This window comes from Heptranchias perlo, chromosome 3, assembly GCF_035084215.1.
Source record: "Heptranchias perlo isolate sHepPer1 chromosome 3, sHepPer1.hap1, whole genome shotgun sequence".
In the NCBI taxonomy this organism is placed as follows: Eukaryota; Metazoa; Chordata; class Chondrichthyes; order Hexanchiformes; family Hexanchidae; genus Heptranchias; species Heptranchias perlo.
In genome coordinates, this window is record NC_090327.1 from 83700150 (window position 1) to 83721396 (window position 21247).

The window sequence follows — 21247 nt, forward strand, 5'->3', positions numbered from 1 at the left end:
TCAGGCTTTTCGCTGGACAGTTTGTCCATCTCACTGGGACGCTTTTGGAAAGGAAAGGAGGGGAACGTTGTCAGGGAAGGCCATTTCCTGCATCATTCCCACATGTCTGAATTATTGTTCTCTGAAGAAATCTGCATGCTGAACTATTCCACCTTCCCTAACAAGGAAGTGTATGCAAGTATGGAGTTAAATTTCAAGGAGGTAGAGAGGCACATGAGAATTTGAATCCTTGCACCGTACAGTAACCAGGCAAGAATCAATGTGTGCACCACAGATCCCCGTGACAAGACATTAGTCAGTCACAAGTACTGCACCATTCTTATCGTACAGCAGTTCTCATTGTCCAAGGAGAATATTGGCAGAATCAGATTGTAAAGCTGACGCACTACTCGGACTGGATCTATATGCAGCCAAGAGAAAAAACATTTTTTTTCATCTTTTGATTTAACTGGAAGTACTTTTTGTATCCTGAAGTATGATAGTAATATATGGCTCCTAAATGAAAGCCTGACATTTGGAAATTTCTGGAAATGCTTTTTCCAACAATGTTGTAATGCTTCTTACCTTACCTCACACCTTTAAAAGCGTAGGTGGTGCAATAAAGGAAGTCCTAACAATTGATATGGTGACTCAGCTCGGAGGATGCGGGTTTGCAGCCATGATCCTCCACAATGACTGCAGATTATGGGGGTCGATTTTAACTCCCAGTGAGAAACCGCAGGAGTCAGTTTGGTTCTTACCTGTGTGGCAGCAACATGAGGTCACCGTAGACCTACCTCCCGCCCGAAGCTCCTGTTCCTCCTGGCCGCACAAAGGTAAGTACTTACTTTTTCAAGGCCTCCTCACATCCCGATCCTCTTCTGACTTGCTTCAGCCTGGCAGGAAAGCCACTGTGGCTTCCCGCTCAGTCCTGAGTTAAAGTCGCAGTCAGGACCCAATCACGTCATCGATCGGCACACTGCCACCTGCCGGCTTCAGGTGGGTGCCTTTGCTGCCTGTTCAGAAGAACAGGTTAAAATCAGGATCGTCGGGATCCAGGTGGGAAATCGGTGGATAAGTCACCCAGGGCATTTTAACTGCCCATCCGCCCGTTTTCCACTGGGTGTGTAGGGTTAAAATCCTCCTCCCCCCCCCCCCCCACCCCCCCCCACCCCCCGGGTGGACTGGCGCATGCAGTGTCTCCAATGAAATGGATAAACTCTTAGGATTTAAAATTTGTATCAGAGAAAATAATTATTGGAAGATTTAATAAAAATGGGGTGCAATAGTGAACTCAAGGTTATGGGTACCCAGCTATACACATGCATGAGGTGAGGATAAGTACTTTTTCATCCCTTCTTTGACTTTGAATTCTATTATTTTGAAGCTTTCACGTAGTTATTGACCGTATGTAAAATATGTTTGTTGGAAGTACTAATCCAGGTCTTTACAGTGTCAAAACTTTTAATCTATACAAAGGAATACTGGGGGTGAAAACCGACTTTGGTAGTAACGCAAAATGGGCGCTGGCAAATCGGCAGCCTGTTTTACACCCCGCCCGATTTTCTTTTATGTTGACTTAAGGGAATTGGACGGGAGTAAAACAGGCGGCCGATTCACTATTGCCCATTTTGCGTTACCACCAAAGTGAATTTCACCCCCGCTGCGTTATTGACACTGGAGCTCCTCAATAACCAATGAAGATCTCCCTCTACTGGTAAAAAGCTGCTATAGCACTTTGCTATTTTCAGCCAGTCCTCCCCACAGAAGAGTTGCATTTTTTGTAATTACCTAATATTGTTTGCTGCAAGTTTCATCCATACAGTCTCTCTGTTCAAATGCCAGAAAGAAACTGCGCTGTAAAGAAATGTACTTAATAGATGTTGGCATGAAAAATTGTTTCCATATATTCTACATATAACTAAGAGCTTGTGTTGTAATCAATAGAAATAGTAATAGCTGATCTTCAGTACAGCACTCAAGTAGATACTCTTCATGTGTGAAGAGTATGTGAGGGTAGACAGTGAATGTCAGCAGGCTATTCAACAATCGTGGCACCACAACATAGCCCAGTTCAGTCCTTCATGTGTACTTTCCAATGAAGTCACAAGATAGCGATTGGCAGCAGAAGCCTTGACTGATTTTCTTCCAACCCTCCATAGTCCATTATCACTGAAGCCAATACATTGCCCAGCTGTCCTGTCCAAGATCAACTAACTCATCACAGACAAGGAATTCAACCTGGGATCTACCTGGGCTGTGCTGCCTTTGCTTCACCAGGTGTGCCGTTACCCAGTATGCCATTGAAGTTCTCTGTGTTTAAAATTGTTCAACTTGCACTTATTTTTCAAGAGCTCTATCTTCATCTTGGTTTTCCTAGTCCTCTCGTCTCTGAATTCACAGCCCTCCTGCCTTCTCTAAACCCTTCTTTCCACATAAATGCTCCTACCCATATTCATATTCATACCCATTCCCTCAATCTCACTATTTCCCACAGTCTTTCTATTCCTGTGGTCTTGGTCACCAACAAGGCCATCTAGAACCATTTCCTTGTATCCCTCTTTCCTCCTTCAACCCCACCTCGTTCAGCATCTGATGGTGGAAAAAAATTCCTCAACTCCTTCATTCACATTTCTAACTCCTGTCTGCCTAACCTTTGCCCCTCTGTCCACCTCAGCTACTATCAATTTGCTCAGCTATTACCTCACCTCCACGTTCACAGCCACTGTCCCAGGAAAACTCTTAACTGTCTTCTGTCCCTCTTTGTATGGCCCCCATCTCAACTCCCTCACATCACAGGGGCATAAACTTAAGTAAACCTTATGCACAATTGGCTTAGCCATTCACCACCAGCTATCTCTTGACCACGTCAAACACTACCAGGCCCCTCCCTCCCCTGCCAAAACCAGCCACTATTCTAGAATTATTCTGAAGGGCAAAGATAACCGCAGGCTCCTTTTCCCTGATACTGACTGCCTCCTTAAACCCCTTTCTCTTGGCTTCTTCCCCCTCACTTCTAATGCCCAAGTACGAAGATTTCACCAAGATCAAGACTAACCATTCCACTTGCTGCCTCCTTACCTTTCCCTTAGCTAATTCCCCTACGATCCTCCACCTATCCTAACCCTGAACCCACATCTCTCTCTCTCTCCCAGCCCCTTCCCTCCAAGATCATTTTTTCCATGAGACTTAACTCATGCTCCCTTGACCCCATTCCCACTAAACTCCATTTCACGCATCTCCCCTTCCTGGTCCACATGTTCTCTGGCATTGTGAATGGTTCCCTTTCATCTGCCATTGTTCTCCTTTCAAATCCGTCGCCATTACTGCTCTCCTCAAAATAGCCACCCTTAACCTCTCGGCTGTTGCTAATTATCAACCCATTTCCAACCTTCATTTTCTACCCAGGGTTCTTGAATGAGCTGTCATCTCTTATCTCCTTGCCTATTTCTCCCTCAACTCCTTGTTTGAATCACTCCAATTCAGTTTCCATCCCTGCTGCAGCACTGAAATGGCCCATACAAATCATAAATGACGTTCTCCGTGACTGTGACCATGGTGCATTATTCTCCTGATCTTCCTCGACTCCCCTGCAGCCTTTGACGAGGTTGACTATACCATCCTCTTCCAATACGTCTCCTCCATTGTCCATCTTGGTGGAACTGACCTTGCTTGTCTATGTTCTTATCTATCTGGCTTCTCTTTCCATCTTTGCACTGTCACATCTGGGATCCCCCTAGGATCAATCCTTGACCCTATCCTTTTCCTCATCTATATGCTGTTCCTTGGTAACATCTTTCAGACACTTCTATGCTGATGTCATCCAGCTCTATGTCCATCACATCCTTCAATCCCTCCATTGCCGCTGTTCTATCAGACTGATTGACATCCAGTCTTGATTGAGCCTTAACTTCCTCCAGTTGACTATTGGGAAGACTGAAGCTATAGGCCCAAATCTTGCTGGAAAGATGATGGCGAGTTCACGATGCACACCATTATTAATGCACAAATCGTCAGCAAGTTCAGGTGAAGAAGAGTTATTGTGTGTGAGTCGCTATAACTTGGTCGATTTACGCTGCTCCGCCGTTTGCCTCGCCCAAATGGCAGCTTGCCCTCAACCGCCCCGTTTTTTTTTAAGAACTTGCTGGATTTGCACATTAACCTCGAATTAAACTCGCTGCAGAAAGTTAGAGCTGGTACCTAACAATGTGATAATTGTTAATGCAATGCCCATCATCCTCTCCGGCCCAGAAAGGGAACTATTTGAAGTGTTGAGTCTCATTCCTGCAAGTTGTAAATTCTAATTAGAAATTTTAAATTTTTAAAATCTTTTTTCCTTTCTGCCTCTTTCTCTCTCTCTCTTAATCCAATCTTTCTTTTCCTCTCTTTATTTCTCTCTCTCTACCTGATTTGACTCTAATTCACCCTCCTTCTCCGTTGCTGCTCTGTTTCTCAATCCTTAAATCTCATTGGTTAAGGAGATAGACTGTTGGTCCCGTTGTTCACTAAGGTCCCAAATGCCCCGTTGCCTCTTATCAGCTCGCACTTTCAGCAACTTACAGAGCAAAAGAGTTTTGAGCTGAAGAGTGGAGGAAAAAAGCTAACTAACGGCGCACGCTACGAGATGCCCCGCTGTACCAAAATCTGGGCCATTGTCTTCAGCTCCCACTGCGGTTATGGATTATTTGGAAGTTGTGAAGGAGGACAGGCCAATGAAGAGGCCATTTGGGAAATTGATCCTTTTATATTAGAAGAATCAGGGTTTTTCACTGGAAAAAATGATGTAAGGGTAGACCCCAGCAGAAAATCCAGGCTAGTGTCCCCAGATTCAGAAAAGGAAAAAATTAGCCAAGGTTCGTGCTTCTGATTGCTATTTGGAAACCTCTGTTGGAAAGTGAGCGTTTGTGGTTACCGGGTGAGGATATGACCAAACTTGGTTGTGATATTGCAGAATTGGTCATGACATTCCGACAGGAGTAGAGAGAGTACAGTATTTTGTTTTTCTGTACCTCTATCTCATCCAGCTTAGCACAACGCCACACTGAATAGCTGGTAAATATACACCACAAAGCCACAGGCCACGTGATTCTTTCTGAGAGCTGCCAATCTGAACAGCAGGAGACTGATACTGTGAGAGCAGTATCAACAGTGTAAGTTAGTATATAAACTCAAAAAAAAAGCATCAAATTGTCTTTCTTTTATATGACAAGATAAATGTGTTACTTCTGACTATTTGGATTTTTTTCTAAAAAGGATTCTTCTGATACGTCACTTGTTTTCACTTTTCTATCACAATTTGATTCTGTCTCTAATGTTCGTAGGAGGTACTAATCTTCATTTAAAAGATGCATTCTTGAGGCTCCCTCCCACATGCATGCCTTATACAATAGTCCTATGTTGTGAGTGGGAGTCTTGAGAACTCACTCTCAAAACAGGCCTACTGTGCATACTCCGTTTGAATGTTTATAACCAGTTTTTTTTAATCAGACAATATTAATAATCACATTTTTTGTTAGTCCTTGAAAGTTCATGCTTGGGTGCATTCTTCCAATTGCCAAAAGAAAGTATAGTGTCCAATTGCTTTAAAGCATGAGTAGCCAGTCTTTTGCCTTTGTGGGTAACTTGGGTGCATATAAGGGGTAACTTTCTGACTGAGCTCTCAGCAGGCTGCCAGGGTCACCTTAACGCATGAGTCTACAGAGCCTATGCCCAGGGGCTAGATTTAAATATGGGACCCCTGCCAGGGGCAACAAGCCATGTCCAATAGGCAGGCTCTCTGTTACATCCCGAGGAGCTCAGCCCCTCCGTCTCCAATCCCACTGGAACAAGATGCCGCCCGTCAACAACTGCAAATCCCAGCGCAAGAGAGCAGCAGCCCAGCCTTCTCCGTTGGGGTAGATTTTCATGGATCAGGTGATAGGGGAGGTTGTGTGAGGATGCAGAGGAGTCCTGAATGTTCTTGGTGCCCATGGCCCTTGGAATTCTTAATCCGGCTCTGAGTGAACCTCACCCATCATGAACACATGTCTGGGTGCACACCGTGCGTGATTTTCCAAACATTTAAAATAATGGCTAGAAAATTTTGCTCAGTGTGTATCCAGGTTTCTGTAGGCATTCTTGGCAGGTGAGACATCCTGTCAGAAGCACAAAATTGGAAGATTACCCTAAAAAAGTTTAAATGAATTTTCCTACTAATTTATACATATATAAAATCTGCTAATGCTGGCAGACCTTGGTGTTCAGATGAGCTGATAGAGCTCAAAATTTGCTTTTTTTTTTGTTTATTGGATCATTTAGTGTATCGCAGGAGAAACCAGTGAAAGAAGACATTTAAGTGTGAATAAAAACTCAGTTGTCAGTGCTTTGTGGGCTAGACAGCCGGGGCACAGTTTTAGTGATTTAGCATGCTTCCTTCTGCAAGTTGGGGTTAATTGTTTCCAGTTGATGGGAAGTCTTATAATTAAAGAAAGGAGAAAGAAATAAGAAATAATTGCTTTATTCTGCCACCATCAGTATTGTTTTCCTTGTAACATTACACAGTGATGAAAATAAAATGAGTGTTACACAGGAAAAAGTATCCACCACAAAGTTCTAAAGATGTCTCGAGAACAATTAACCAGTAGCAGAGCAAATCCTTATGCTTTGGAGTTGGAAGATAGTAATGACTTTCTGAATGTGTACTTTTTTTCATTTTTAAAATTAGTTATTTTCCTTTTAAAATAAAATTTACTGTATAAAATATTGGGCTGGTTCAGTGCTTTTAATATGTCTGTTAATCTTTTCAGGGCAAAAAAATTTAATTTATTTGAGATTATGGGTTTTCACACTCAGGAGATGCCCCTTGTAATGCACCACTACCAATATGATATGCTATATATAAACAACATTGGAACAAGTCTCTGGATCACTAAGTTTATAATCATGGCTCCCATGAACATGTGATTTATAATTTTGCAGATCTTTTTCAGGAATGTTGGCCTAATGCTGCTTCTTTCTATGTATAATCTCTGATGGCTTATTTGTTTTTCCACTTGACTGCAGATATTGCTATGTGGAAACCTGTCAGCAATGACTGATGTTGAAACCTCGTATGCAGACTTCATTGCTTCAGGACGGACAGGCCGGAGAAATGCACTACATGACATCCTGGGTTCTCCATCAGGTGTAAACACAAGCGACTTAAACCTTAAATTAGCAGAGCTAAGCATTGACAAAAAAGGTGAGGGTCATTCATACTATCAGTTCTTTTAACTGGTTATGGTCTTAGAATATCAGGCTTGAGGCCATTGTAATCCAGTCATGAGAGAAGGACAATCTCTTCTGTTATACATCATTTATATGATCGAAGGTGCTAGATTGCAGTCAGTGGTTAACATAGCAGTAAATTAGTTGAGGAATTCAGATGACGTTCTAGCCCTGTTTATTAATCCCACATTTGGGTTACTGCCCATTATTTACTGACTAACATTCAGTATCATTGACAATACATGGAAGTGGGTATATTCTAGGGAGATTGGTGGAGTTTTATATGATGTCATTTTTTTAACCAGGTATAGCTATGATGTCGTGGGGTTTAATGTATTAGGCCTGTATCCTTAGCCTTCGTAGGATATGGGCTAGTTTTGTTATAAATTTCAGAACTCTTCAAAGAACATAGTAGATTACACCACAGAATTATAACATTATAATCACCACCAACAGATTGTATATATTAGGATTTAGAGTATTTTGAAGTTAAAGATTTTTGGTAACTCCATAAACAATTAAAGGAAAAATATATTTGGAACTTCCAGCAATCCAATTTATTTTTTTGGTGCTTATCAAGGTTAAGGTGATCAGTGCTGGAGAATGGAACACTTGTTCCTTTTAGCACTTACAATTAGAATGAAGCACTCCCTGTGTGAAGTATAGCTCAGTCAGATTTAGAGAAAGCTCTCACCTCAACCTCCAAACTCAGGAGAACACTCACCACTGCTCCAGTGTTAGTTTTCTCATTTCCCCCACCAGCCATCTTTGAGTGAAACTGCAGAATCTTGGTCCATTTTATAATGTGAACGAGTGTGTAAAGGAACTGACTCAAGACTACCCAAATTCATTTGGTATAGGCCCCTTAGAGCCAATAGAGAGGAGACTTTCAGACCATTGTTCTCGGTTGAATTTGAATTCAAGTATGAGAAGAAATTGTGCTGATGCACTTTGTTACCCAACTCCTTATTTTTTTCTTAAATATTGTTGTCATACAAATTGTCTTTCCTTTTTATTAGAAGGGGATGCTGAAAAGGAAACACAGACTTCCACAAACCAACCTTCTGGATCTCAGGAGCCAGAAGAAAAGAGAGAAAGTTAATCTGTCAGGAACCTCTTGAACTTGCTGTTACTGATCAACAGTTCTTGTGTTTCCCAGAGTCATCAGAGATCATACACAGAGGAAAGTTAAGAAATTGAAAAATGAGTACCTTAGAAGATTGGTACTCAGTAAATGGACTCTTTATGTTGTGGACTGAATATATCACAACACACAAAATAGACTCTACCTCCCTCTTTCTCAATGGTTGAAGAGTTGCTGAACTGAACTATTAAAGAAAATGTGATTTATGGGTCAGTTACATCCACAATTAGCTTTAGGAGGATGATAGAACAGATCAAGTATCTGCTCTAGTTGTCAATCTTTACAGTGTGTCAATATGTGTCAATATCCAAGACAGAGGATCCTATCACATTTAAGAAAAAAGATTCAGTGATCCATAGAGGACTATAGGTGCCCTGACCAAAGCCTTATAGTCAGGAATCCTGAAATGGTTTTCATTTGATTTTTGGAAGTGACCAGAAACAGTGCTCTACTGATGCCTGTATGCACTCAACACTGTTTACCTGAATGCGTGTCAACTAGAGAGTGTCTTTGGTCAAATGTAGTGGAAAGGGTAGAACTTTTGTAACATAACTGACCTGCTTGGTGCTTGCAGTAGTTGTATGTAAGGATTTGCTTTAAAATAGTTGGTGTTGTAAAGGATTTTCATTTGATTACTGAAACATCAAATTCACCAAGTATTTGCATTGAGTTTCATGAAGAGCCAGCCTCTAGGCACTCACATCCCTGTAGTTTATTGTATTTCTAATTTGGTTTCAGTGTAGCTGTCACTGTTAAAAGCTCAGCATTCCCAGAGGCACAGATAACCTGGTGCGGTTTACTCAACTCAAGTATAATTGTTTACTTTATTAATCTGTAAAATATTCATTCTTCTTTATCAGCAGCAGAGATTGTGGAGAGACGGAAGTTGTATTGAAGGAGCTGACCATTGTCCATGATTTTTAGTCATAACTGGTTCATATATTAAAAATGTGATGATCTTGTAATCCGAAACATTGCATGTGTATTTACAATTACTTTAATTTCACAGGATTAACCCTTTTTATTGGCATAAATCTATGTGCTTTGAACGGAATGCCTCACAACAATATAATCTGACATTTGAATTGTGCTATTTTCACCTTTGTCCTATCAATATAAATTGTCATCCTAGTCACACCCTGTCAATGAGTGAATAAATCTATTGAACAGAGCATTTTAACCAAATTCCTTATTTCTATTCATAATCTTGCTGCAAAATTGTGAGCTTTTCAATCACCCAATAGTCAGTGAAGGGTTAAGTAAATATGTTGCTCTTCCAGCAAAGTTACAATGAAAAAGTACATCATTTTTCCAGACTTAAATGATGATGACCTTTTTCCATGATATAAGCAAACATTATGTACTTTTAGAACTTTGTAAACCTTTGATACACTTCTTGTATTTCTTTTATATCAGTCAACCATTCGAGATTCTGAAACATAGTTTTACTACAGTATTGGTAAAGATTAACCACATTTACTGTTTCCAAATTAAGTGTGTCATTTAATCTTGCACTGACAGTTTATTGTGAAATGAGTATGATGCACAGTATTAATTGTTCTAATGACATTTCTAATTTTCAATCATTTTCAAAATCCAGTAGTCAAATATGCTAATATCCGTGGAATAAATCAAGCTATGCACTGTCATCTAAATAACTATTGTTAAACTATTAGGAGGAAGTTTTATGCTGATCCTTTCTTAATACATGCTTGTGGTTAATTTGTAATGAATGAAAGGATACAACTTGCAGGAAAAATGCACTCCTGGATTAGTTGAGAACCAGTTGAAGTCCCGAAATGTAATCTTTATCGTGAAGTGCATTATGATTTTTCTCATGTAATACCTAAATGTGTCAGTATTATTGCTCTGTTCAATTTTGAACAAGTTGAATGTCCAATATCCTGCTTACTTTTGTATGTATTTTTAGTGTCTGTTCATATTTTTAAATTTTCATCTTTTTGTTTTAAACAATTTTTTAAAAAACCCTTAAGTAATTGTGCCCTAGACAACATGGAAAATATTTTTGGAAGTCTCTCACATAGTTGTACATTTTTATTCAAGTCCCTTTTTAACAGGATCAGGATTAGTCAGTGGGGGTAATTTTGACTTTGGATCAGCTGCCCATTATACACCCCTCCCAATATTCATTTCCATTAAAGTCAGTGGGCCGCTGAATCGATATCACCTGTTTTACACTATCCCCCAAAGTCAAAATTACCCTCTGTGTATCTTGCATAATTTGATCAATTCAATTCACATGAGATGAGAAAAAGGAGCAGTGGAGAAGGTAGTGATGACTAGAAATTGTGATTTCAAATAGCAGTGATCTGCTGTGGTGAGTATGTGTTTGGTATTCTGTATGTATTTTCAAGAAATAAATTTGCACCTTGTGCTTGTAAATGTGAAAGAATTTGCACCTTCTTGTGGCTGACCTAAATCTTGGCCTCTGCGCAATATATGTGCACAACAGCAGACTTAAATCCCTCTGATATATCTGAGATTATTCCTAATCTGATGTCACAGACCTATTTATTTTTCAGCAAAAGTTGTTTGGACAAGTGATGAAAATACTAAGAATAAAAAAAATACAATTTATCTCTACAACATGCTAGGGCTTCCTGTACAGTGCAATTCATTTTACATTGTGGTAGATTCCACAGCACCAGCACAATTGTTTAAAAATCACAATTGTGCCTTTCATTTTCTCGCTGTGGACATTTCACGTTTGTTAGGGAAGGCCAGTACAGACCAGCAATATGAAAACTGTGCCACTGACCTGTATGGACAGGCTGAGCACTCAATAGGCAGAGAGGCAGAAAAAGGGCAGCCAGTGCCAACACCTGATGCCGATTGCATTGCTGCCTCTGGAGGAATCCTGGAAAACATCACCTAAAGTGATTCTATATGCCTCTTTTGACACAGGCGATGCCTTATTTATATAAAAGTGTTGACAACTTCAGCAGGGTCATTTCAGTAATATAAAGGGGATGTCGCAGCTCTGGTCTACTGGGGGAAGAACTACAGTGGTGTAGCACACTGGAACACGCAGAGCAATAGGATGTAGTTTGTGTCCTGATTCTTCACACAGTGAGTTACCTATCTTGGCTGTGCTGCCGTGGGAAGTCACAAATTGGAGATGATAAGCTTCTCCACAAGGAGGGAAAGCGACCCTCAGATACACTCGCATACCGTCTCAAACAGTTTCAGAGCAACACTGACACAAGCTCTTAGCCAGGGATGTGGGCAATTTTTTAAAAAAAGGATCTTTCTCTCAAAAAGCAAATACACAACTCTGCTCTACTGTGGGAGGTAATTTTCTACAGTTCCTGATCTGTGGCAGTTGCAGCCAAATTGCATTCAAAATAACAGCTAAAATGACATGGGTGAAATACACAGTGACAGCCAAACTACACACATGAAGAAACTTGTCGACATTTTGTGACCTGAATTCTTTTCGTCAGATCATTGCACACCACTTCAAGCGACCCTCTATTATTAACACTGTCTCTGAGCCCTGTTATCAGCAGTAGGCAGAGGAAGTATAACAGCAAATACTTCCAATTTCATCACTGCCTGCTCAGCAGTCAGAAGACGGAGATGGTAGGGGAAATTGCCAAACTCTTTCAAAATTCGAGGAACAGTGAAATTTACAGAGGATAGTGGACACGGGGGACTGATTACAAGAGAGTAATCTCATCAAGGCGTTTCAAGGATGCTTTAAGCATAAGTACAAAGCTTGAGCAGTTTGTTATCTGAACCCTGAGATGATGTGTTCTTCGTAAGCTCTGCCAATGATAACAATTAAGTCTGATGTTTTATGTTGCTATTTGTAGAAGGTGTTCTGTGCAGTTACAGCATGAAGACTTTCTCATTGAAAGGTTAAATATATAATACAATGGATGCAGGGTAATTGGCATTTAACCTACACTGGATTATAGGGAAGTCTAACAACTTACATTTATATAGGACCATTAATCTAGAAAAACCAGAAGTGTTTTACAGAGGCGAAGCAAACAATGGATGCTGAGTCAAAGAAGGAAAGATTAAAAGCTGTGGCCAAAACCTTGTTCCAAGGAGTGGGTTTTAAGGAGTCTTAAAGGAGAAGAGGGAGATAGAGAGTTGTGCGGTTTGAGCGAGGGAATTCCAGAGCATTGGGCCTAGGTGCCTGAAGGCACAACTGCCAATGGTGGGATGAAGAGAGGGGAGAATGTTACACAAGATAAGGGCTCATGGGGTTGGGGGTAACATATTAGCATAGATAGAGGATTGGTTACCGGACAGAAAACAGAGAGTAGGGATAAACGGGTCATTTTCAGGTTAGCAGGCTGTAACTAATGGAGTACCGCAAAGATCAGTGCTGGGGCCTCAGCTATTTACAATCTATATTAATGACTTGGATGAAGGGACTGAGTGTAATGTATCAAAGTTTGCTGATGATACAAAGCTGGGTGGGAAAGTAAGCTGTGAGGAAGACAAAAAAAGCCTGCAAAGGGATATAGACAGGTTAAGTGGAGTGGGCAAGAAGGTGGCAGATGGAGTATAATGTGGGGAAATGTAAGGTTTTTTAAATGGTGAGAAACTATTAAATGTGGTGTCCAGAGAGACTTGGGTGTCCTGGTACCAGAAACATAAAAAGTTAACATGCAGGTACAGCAAGCAATTAGGAAGGCAAATGGCATGTTGGCCTTTATTGCAAGAGGGTTGGAATCTTACTACAATTGTACAGGGCTTTGGTGAGACCTCACCTGGAGTGTTGTGTACAGTTTTGGTTTCCTTATCTAAGGATATATTTGCCTTAGAGACGGTGCAACGAAGGTTCACTAGATTAATTCCTGGGATGAGAGGGTTGTCCTGAGGAGAGGTTGAGTAGAATGGGCTTATACTCTATGGAGTTTAGAAGAATGAGAGGGGATCTCATTGAAACATATGATTCTGAGGGGGCTTGACAGGGTGAGAGGTTGTTTCCCCTGGCTGGAGAGTCTAGAACTAGAGGGCATAGTCACTGGATAAGGGGCCGGCCATTTAAGACTGAGATGAGGAGGAGTTTCTTCACTCCGAGGGTTGTGAATCTTTGAAATTCTCTACCCCAGAGGGCTGTGGATGCTGAGTTGTTAAATATATTCAAGGCTGAGCTAGATAGATTTTTGGACTCTAGGGGAATCAAGGGATATGGGGATCAGGTGGGAAAGTGGAGTTGAGTTGAGATTGAAGATCAGCTATTATCTGATTGAATGGTGGAGCAGGCTTGAGGGGTCATATGGTCTACTCCTACTCTGCTTATGTAATGCATAAGAAGCCAGAGTTAGGTGAACAGAGAGTTCAGTCTTGGGGTTGTAGGGCAGGAGGAGGATACAGAGATTGAGGGAGCAAGGCCATGAAAGGATTTAAACAAAAGATGATCATTTTTAATTTGAGGTGTTGGACTGGGAGTCAGTGGAGGTTGGTTAGGTTTGGGTTATAAGGATTTGGTACAGGATGGGATACATTTTGGATGATCTGAAGTTTAGAGGCTGGAAGATGGGAAGCCGGCCAGGAGAGCTCTGGAAAGTCGAGTTTGGAGGTGACAAAGGCATGGATGAGGGTTTCAGTGGCAGATGAACTGAGTAGGGGCGGAGGCGGGTAATATGTGAATGTAGGCGATCTTTGTGATGTAGAGGATATCATGTCAGCAGCTCAGTTGGGATTGAATAGGACACTGAGGTTACCAACAGTCTAGTTCAGCACGAGACAGTGGGAAGGAGGTTGAATTGTTGACAAGTGCATGGAATTTGTGTCAGGAGCCAAGACGATAGTTTTGATCTTCCCAATGCTTGACAGGAGGAGTTTGCAGCTCATCCAAGATTGGATGTCGAACCAGCATTCTGACAACGCAGAGGCAATAGAGGGGTTGGGAAAGGTAGACCTGGATGTTGTCAACATACCTGTGGAAACTGACCACGTATCTGCAGATGATGGGGGTAAAATTCAACTTCAACTGCCTGTTATACACCCTACCTTATCTTCCTTTCGATTGAAGCCAAAGTTGAATTTTATCCCCAATATCACCAAAGGGCAGCATGTAGGTGAGGAAGAGGAGGGGGCCAAGGATAGATACCTCTGGAGTCCCTCAAGGAACAGTGTGGGGAAGTTGAAGCATTGTTGGAGAAGCTTTGGCTACAATGTAATAGGTAAGAGTGGAACCAAGCTAGGGCAGTCTCACTGAGCACTCTACAATGGAAGAGACATTGATGGTATGGTCGACCATGTCAAAGGCTGCAGAAAGGTCGAAGAGGACAAGGAAGGATAATGCACCACAGTCACTGAGAATGTCACTTGCAAATTTGGTTAAGGTTGTTTCACTTCTGTGACAGGGCTGGAAACCTGATTGAAGATGATTTAAAAAGCAGTTGGAGGAGAGATTTGGGAGACGACAACACATTCAAGGACTTTGGAGAGGTAAGGGATTTTAGATGGGACATAAATTTGCAAGGATAGAAGGGTCGAGGATAATTTTTGTGAGGAAGGGGTAATGATGATAGTTTTGAAAGGGATGGGGACAGTACATGAGGAGAGGGAATCATTTACAATATCAGCTAGCATGATGACCAAGAATGGAAGTTGAATGATGAGCAACTTAGTGGGAAGGAGATCATGGGTGCAGGAGGTGAATCTCATAGAATCTTACAGCACAGAAGGAGGCCACTCGGCTCTTTGAAAGCGCTGTCCAATTTAGTCCCATACCCCAGCTATTTCCCCATAACCCTGCAAATTAGTCCTCTTCAAGTACATGTCCGATTTGTCTTTTGAAAATTCCTATGGGCTTTGCTTCCACCACCCTTTCAGGTAGCGCATTCCAGATCTTAACAACCCTCTAAGAAAAAAATTCTTCTCATTTCCCCTCTAGTTCTTTTGCCAATTATTTTAAATCTATGACCTCTGGTTACTGACCCACTTGCCAGAGGAAACATTTTTTCCCTATTTGTTCTATCAAAACCCATTATTTTGAATTCCCCTATTAGGTCTCCCCTTAACCTTCTCTGCTCCAAGGAGAATAATTCCAGCTTCTCCAATCTCTCCACATAACTGAAGTCTCTCATCTCTGGTATCATCATGGTAAACCTCCTCTGAACCCCCTCCAAAGCCTTGACATCCTGCCTAAAGTGTGGTGTCCAGAATTGTACACAATACTCCAGCTGAGGCCCAACCAGTGATTTGTAAAGGTTTAGCATAACTTTCTTATTTTTGTACTCCATGCCCCTATTTACAGAGCCAAGTATCCCATATGCTTTCTTAACTGCCTTATAGAACCATAGAAAAAGATACAGCACAGAAGGGGGCCATTCAGCCCATCGTGTGCGTGCCAGCTCAAAGAACGACCAGATGCCCATTCTAATCCCACCTCCAGCACCTGGTCCGTAGCCCTGCAGCTTACAGCACTTTAGGTGCAGGTCCAGGTACTTTTTAAAAGAGTAGAGTGTCCCTGCCTCTACCACCAATTCGAGCAGCGAATTCCTTATACCCACCACCCTCTGGGTAAAAAAGTTTTTCCTCATGTCCCCTCTAATCCTTGCTCCAATCAGCTTAAATCTATGTCCTCTAGTTCTTGAACGCTCCGCTAGGGGAAACAGGTACTTCCTGTCTACTCTATCTGGGCCCCTCATAATTTTGTACACCTCAATCAAGTCTCCCCTCAGCCTCCTCTGCTCCAAGGAAAACAACCCCAGCCTATCCAATCTCTCCTCGTAGCTGCAATTTGCAAGCCCTGGCAACATTCTTGTAAATCTTCTCTGAACTCTCTCTCCAGAGCAATTACATCCTTCCTGTAATGTGGTGACCAGAACTCCACACAATACTCCAGCTGTGGCCTTACCAGCATTCTCTACAGTTCCATCATTACATCCCTGCTTTTGTATTCTATATCTCGGCTAATAACAGACAGCATTCCGTATGCCTTCTTCACAACCTTATCTACCTGTACTGCCACCTTCAGGGACCTGTGCACATGCACTCCAAGGTCTCTTACTTCCTCTACCCCTCTCAATATATTCCCGTTTACTGCATATTCCCTTTTACCGTTTGCCCTCCCTAAGTGCATTACCTCACACTTCTCTGGGTTGAACTCCATTTGCCACTTTTCCGCCCACTCCACCAACCCATTGATATCTTCTTGGAGTCTACAGCTATCCTCTTCACTATCAACTACACGGCCAATTTTTGTGTCGTCTGCAAATTTGCCAATCATGCCCCCTACATTCAAGTCTAAATCATTAATATATACCACAAACAGCAAGGGACCCAACACTGAGCCCTGTGGCGCACCACTGGAAATTGATTTCCATTCACAAAGACATCCATCCACTTTTACCCTTTGTTTCCTGTTACTGAGCCAATTTTGGATCCAATTCGCCACATTTCCCTTAATCCCATGGGCTTTTACCTTTCTGACCAGTCTGCCATGTGGGACCTTGTCAAATGCCTTATAAAATCCATGTAGACAACATCCACGGCACTACCCTCATCAATTCTCCTTGTCACTTCCTCAAAGAATTCAATCAGATTTGTAAGGCATGACCTTCCCTGAACAAATCCATGCTGACTATCCCTGATTAAACCATGCCTTTCCAAGTGACAGTTTATCCTATCTCAGTATTGATTCTAATAGTTTGCCCACCACCAAGGTAAGTCTGACCGGCCTATAATTGTTCAGCCTTTCCCTCGTACCCTTGTTAAACAATGGTACTACGTTTGCAGTCTTCCAGTCCTCCGGTACCGCCCCTGTATCTAGTGAAGATTGGAAAATGATCCTCAGAGCATCTGCTATTTCCTCCCTGGCTTCCTTCAATAACCTAGGAAACAATCCATCCGGCCCTGGTGACTTATCAACTTTCAAGGATTCCAGTCCCTCTAGTACTTCCTCTCTCGTTATGTTTACCATATCCAATATTTCACACCTCTCCTCTTTAACTATGTTTTACTATGTCCGGATCATCCCTTTCCTTTGTGAATATGGAGACAAAATATTCATTTAAAACCCTACCCACATCCTCTGCTTCTACACATAAGTTACCCTTATCATCCCTGATAGGTCCCACCTTTTACTTAGCTATCCTTTTGTTTTTTTTTATTCGCTCATGGGATGTGGGCATCGCTGGCAAGGCTGGCATTTATTGCCCATCCCTAATTGCCCTTGAGAAGGTGGTGGTGAGCCGCCTTCTCGAACCGCTGCAGTCCGTGTGGTGAAGGTTCTCCCACAGTGCTGTTAGGAAGGGAGTTCCAGGATTTTGACCCAGCGACGATGAAGGAACGACGATATATTTCCAAGTCGGGATGGTGTGTGACTTGGAGGGGAACCTGCAGGTGGTAGAGGTCGCGGGTTTGGGAGGTGCTGTCGAAGAAGCCTTGGCAAGTTGCTGCAGTGCATCCTGTGGATGGTACACACCGCAGCTACTGTGCGCCGATGGTGAAGGGAGTGAATGTTTAGGGTGGTGGATGGGGTGCCAATCAAGCGGGCTGCTTTGTCCTGGATGGTGTCGAGCTTCTTGAGTGTTGTTGGAGCTGCACTCATCCAGGCAAGTGGAGAGTATTCCATCACACTCCTGACTTGTGCCTTGTAGATGGTGGCAAGGCTTTGGGGGGGGGGGGGGTCAGGAGGTGAGTCACTCACTGCAGAATACCCAGCTTCTGACCTGCTCTCGTAGCCACAGTATTTATATGGCGGGTCCAGTTAAGTTTCTGGTCAATGGTGACCCCCAGGATGTACTGATAAAACATCTTTGGGTTTTCTTTAGTCTTACTAGCTAATATTTTTTCATACCCTCTCTTTGCTTTCCTTATTTCCTTTTTTTACGTCATCCCTGTACTATCTATACTCCTCTAGGCTTTCTGCAGTATTTAGTTTTCTGTGACAGTCATAAGCTTTCTTTTTCTGCTTTATCTTGCCCCGTATACTTCGAGACAACCAGGGGGCTCTAAATTTGGCAGTGCCACCCTTTTTCTTTGAGGTGACGTGTCTGCATTGTACCCGTAGAATTTCACTTTTTAGTGCCTCTCACTGGCTTGCCACTGATTTCTCCTCAAGTAGTTGTGTCCAGTCCACTTCTGCCAAATCACCTCTTAGTTCTGTAAAATTTGCCTTTCCCCCAATTTAAAACGTTTACTCCTGATTTAACTCTGTCCTTTTCCATAATAATGCTAAAACTAACTGAATTGTGGTCACTATCCCCAGTATGGTCACCCACTGTCACTTCACCCACTTGCCCATCCTCATTTCCCAGGACTAAAGCTAGAATTGCATCCCCTCTTGTTGGGCTTGTCACGTACTGGCTAAAAAAGTACTCCTGGACAACGATCAAGAATTTTGCGTCCTCTGTGCCCCTCACACTGTTTGAATCCCAGTTATCAACTTGCCCTGCAAGCTTCAACAATTTGTGAATATGTACTCCCAGGTCCATCTGCTCTTCCACCCCTCTCAAAATAGTATTGGATTATACTGTCTCTTCATGTGGTTCCTCCTGAAGTGCATCAGTTCACATTTATCCACATTAAATTGCATCTGCCCATTTCACCAGTCTGTCTTTGTCCTCCTGAGGTCTGTTACTATCCTCACTATTTACTATGTTGCCAAGTTTTGTATTATCCGCAAACTTCGAAATTGTACTCCCCATACCCAATTCCAGGTCATTTATGCATAACAAGAAAAGCAATGGTCCTAACACCGATCCCTGGGGGACCCCACTGCATACTTCTCTCCAGTCAGAAAAATATCCGTTCACCCCTACTCTCTGCCTTCTACCCATTAGCCAACTACGTATCCAAGTTACCACCGTCCCTTTAATCCCCTGTGCTTCTATTTTCCAAATAAGTCTGTTATGTGGTACTTTATCAAATGCCTTTTGAAAGTCCATATATACAACAGCTACTACACTACCTTTACCAACCCTCTCTGATGTTTCATCAAAGAACTCAATCAGGTTAGTCAGACACAATTTCCCTTTAACAAATCCGTGCTTGCTGTCCCTTATTAACCCATGCTTCTCCGAGTGAGAATTAATTTTGTCCTTGATAATGGTCTCGAGTAGTTTTCCTACCACTGACATTAGACTGACTGGCCTGTAGTTACTAGGTTTATCCATCTTCCCTTTTTCGAATAGGTCTGTAACATTTCCAATCCTCCAGTCCTCTGACACCACTCCCACATCCAAGGAGGATTGAAAGATTGTGGTCAGAACTTCTGCTATCTCCACCCTTGCTTCCCTCAGCAACCAAGGATGCATCCCATCTGGACCAGGTAACTTGTTAACTTTGAGTGATGCCAACCTATTTAGCACCTCCTTACTATCTATTTTTATCATGGGTGAGATGAGCTCAGAGAGGGCATGGGGGAGTTAAGAGAAGAGAGACACATGGGTTCAGGGCTAGGGCCTAGGGGAAGGTTTGGTTTGCTGGGCAAGGGGGAAGCAGCAATGGCAGCTGGATGGATGCTATCAATCTTAGCAACAATCTTGCACTTGTTGGAGGTGAGGGTGGAGAGAGCAGAGGAAAGGGGTTTAAGGAGATGGTTGGTACTGAAGAAAATAATCCGGAGTTATCCTTGCTCCAGGATGATCCTGGAGTAATGGGCAGTTTTGGCAAAGGAGAGTGAGGCCCAATAGCACTGGATGTGGTGCAGCCAGATTTGGTAACGGATGGCTATGCCAGATATGCTTAACTCTGTGGCCCTTGGATGACGGAGCAAAGACAGGGGACAAACCAGAGGGAATCATCAGGATGGGAAAGAGTAAAGGTTTTGTTGGGAACAAGAGCATCATAAAATGTGTGGGTTTGTCCAGTCAGTGCATCATTACAGAATTGCCCCTTAAATCCATGGAGGAGCAGTATGCTAGAAATGCAGCAAAAACATGGGAATATCATAAATCTTAAAAATGTTCTTCTCCATTTACACTTGTAATGCACTAAGACATTGAAAAGCTACTCTGACCCTTTAGTTACTTTAATGGGCTTGATGGGTGATTAATTTCTGGCTTTTTGCACTAGATAGTCTCTCACTGCAGTTCAGCAGTTCCTGTAAGCAGAGCACGCACCCCCACAAACTGCCGCGCACCTTTTACTACCCAATATCTAATTACAAAATAGCGTGATCTGAGGATTGTAAAATAGAACCCTTATTCTACACACTGGCTAATGAACTGCCACGTGCGGCCACGTAAATTATCCTCTCTTTACAGAGGCTCGACTGAAAGCACCCTATCTAAACTTGTACAGCTTCAAACAACGTAGTGGTTTATTTTACATGAAATGCATGAACGGACACTATACAGCTTTCACAGTGTGAATGTCAATTTCTTATACTCAATCAAAATAATAAAAACACCACCCTATCTCTCTAGGAGATAGCTCGATTTTCTAGCCACTATTTCTGAGAGAGAAAGATATAATGCCCCTCCACCTTTAGTCTGTGTAATAGCTTTGGCGTACCAAGCTATAAGTCAAACTCATCACCCCAATCGAAATGCCTCCTATTTGATGTTAAGAGTACAAGACTCTCAAATTTCTGATCCAGACAAGTCTCGAGCTATGTGCGTGAAAGGAAGCAATGCCTGGTCACTCAGGTACCACACGGGAGTCCACAATGGTAGGAAATGCTTGAGATTATACATAACAACCCTACCTTTGTTTACCAATTGTCATTCTAAAACCCTATAGTAACCAACCTGGCTCCAAACTGATGGATTATTGTTGAGAACAAATGCTGAATTTAATATATTTAAATATTGGGATAGATTTTTAAATCCGGCAGTGGTGGAAAACGGGCATTAGCAGATTGGCTACCCATTATACAATTCGACCAATTTTCCTTTCTATTGAGATCCAGTGAGAATCTACTCCATTATGTTCAAA

At 42.2% G+C, this 21247-nt stretch overlaps 1 protein-coding gene across 1 annotated transcript in view; it reads left to right on the forward strand.

Annotated features, from left to right (window-relative positions):
- pkia (cAMP-dependent protein kinase inhibitor alpha) overlaps positions 1–10781 on the forward strand; it is an 82926-nt gene extending 72145 nt beyond the window's left edge. The window contains exons 2-3 of the mRNA XM_067980621.1: positions 7021–7198; positions 8244–10781. Of these exons, the coding sequence (XP_067836722.1) occupies positions 7048–7198; positions 8244–8326 (234 nt within the window). The 5' untranslated portion in view covers positions 7021–7047 and the 3' untranslated portion in view covers positions 8327–10781. The remainder of the gene's footprint in view (positions 1–7020; positions 7199–8243) is intronic.
- The last annotated feature ends 10466 nt before the right edge of the window (positions 10782–21247 follow it).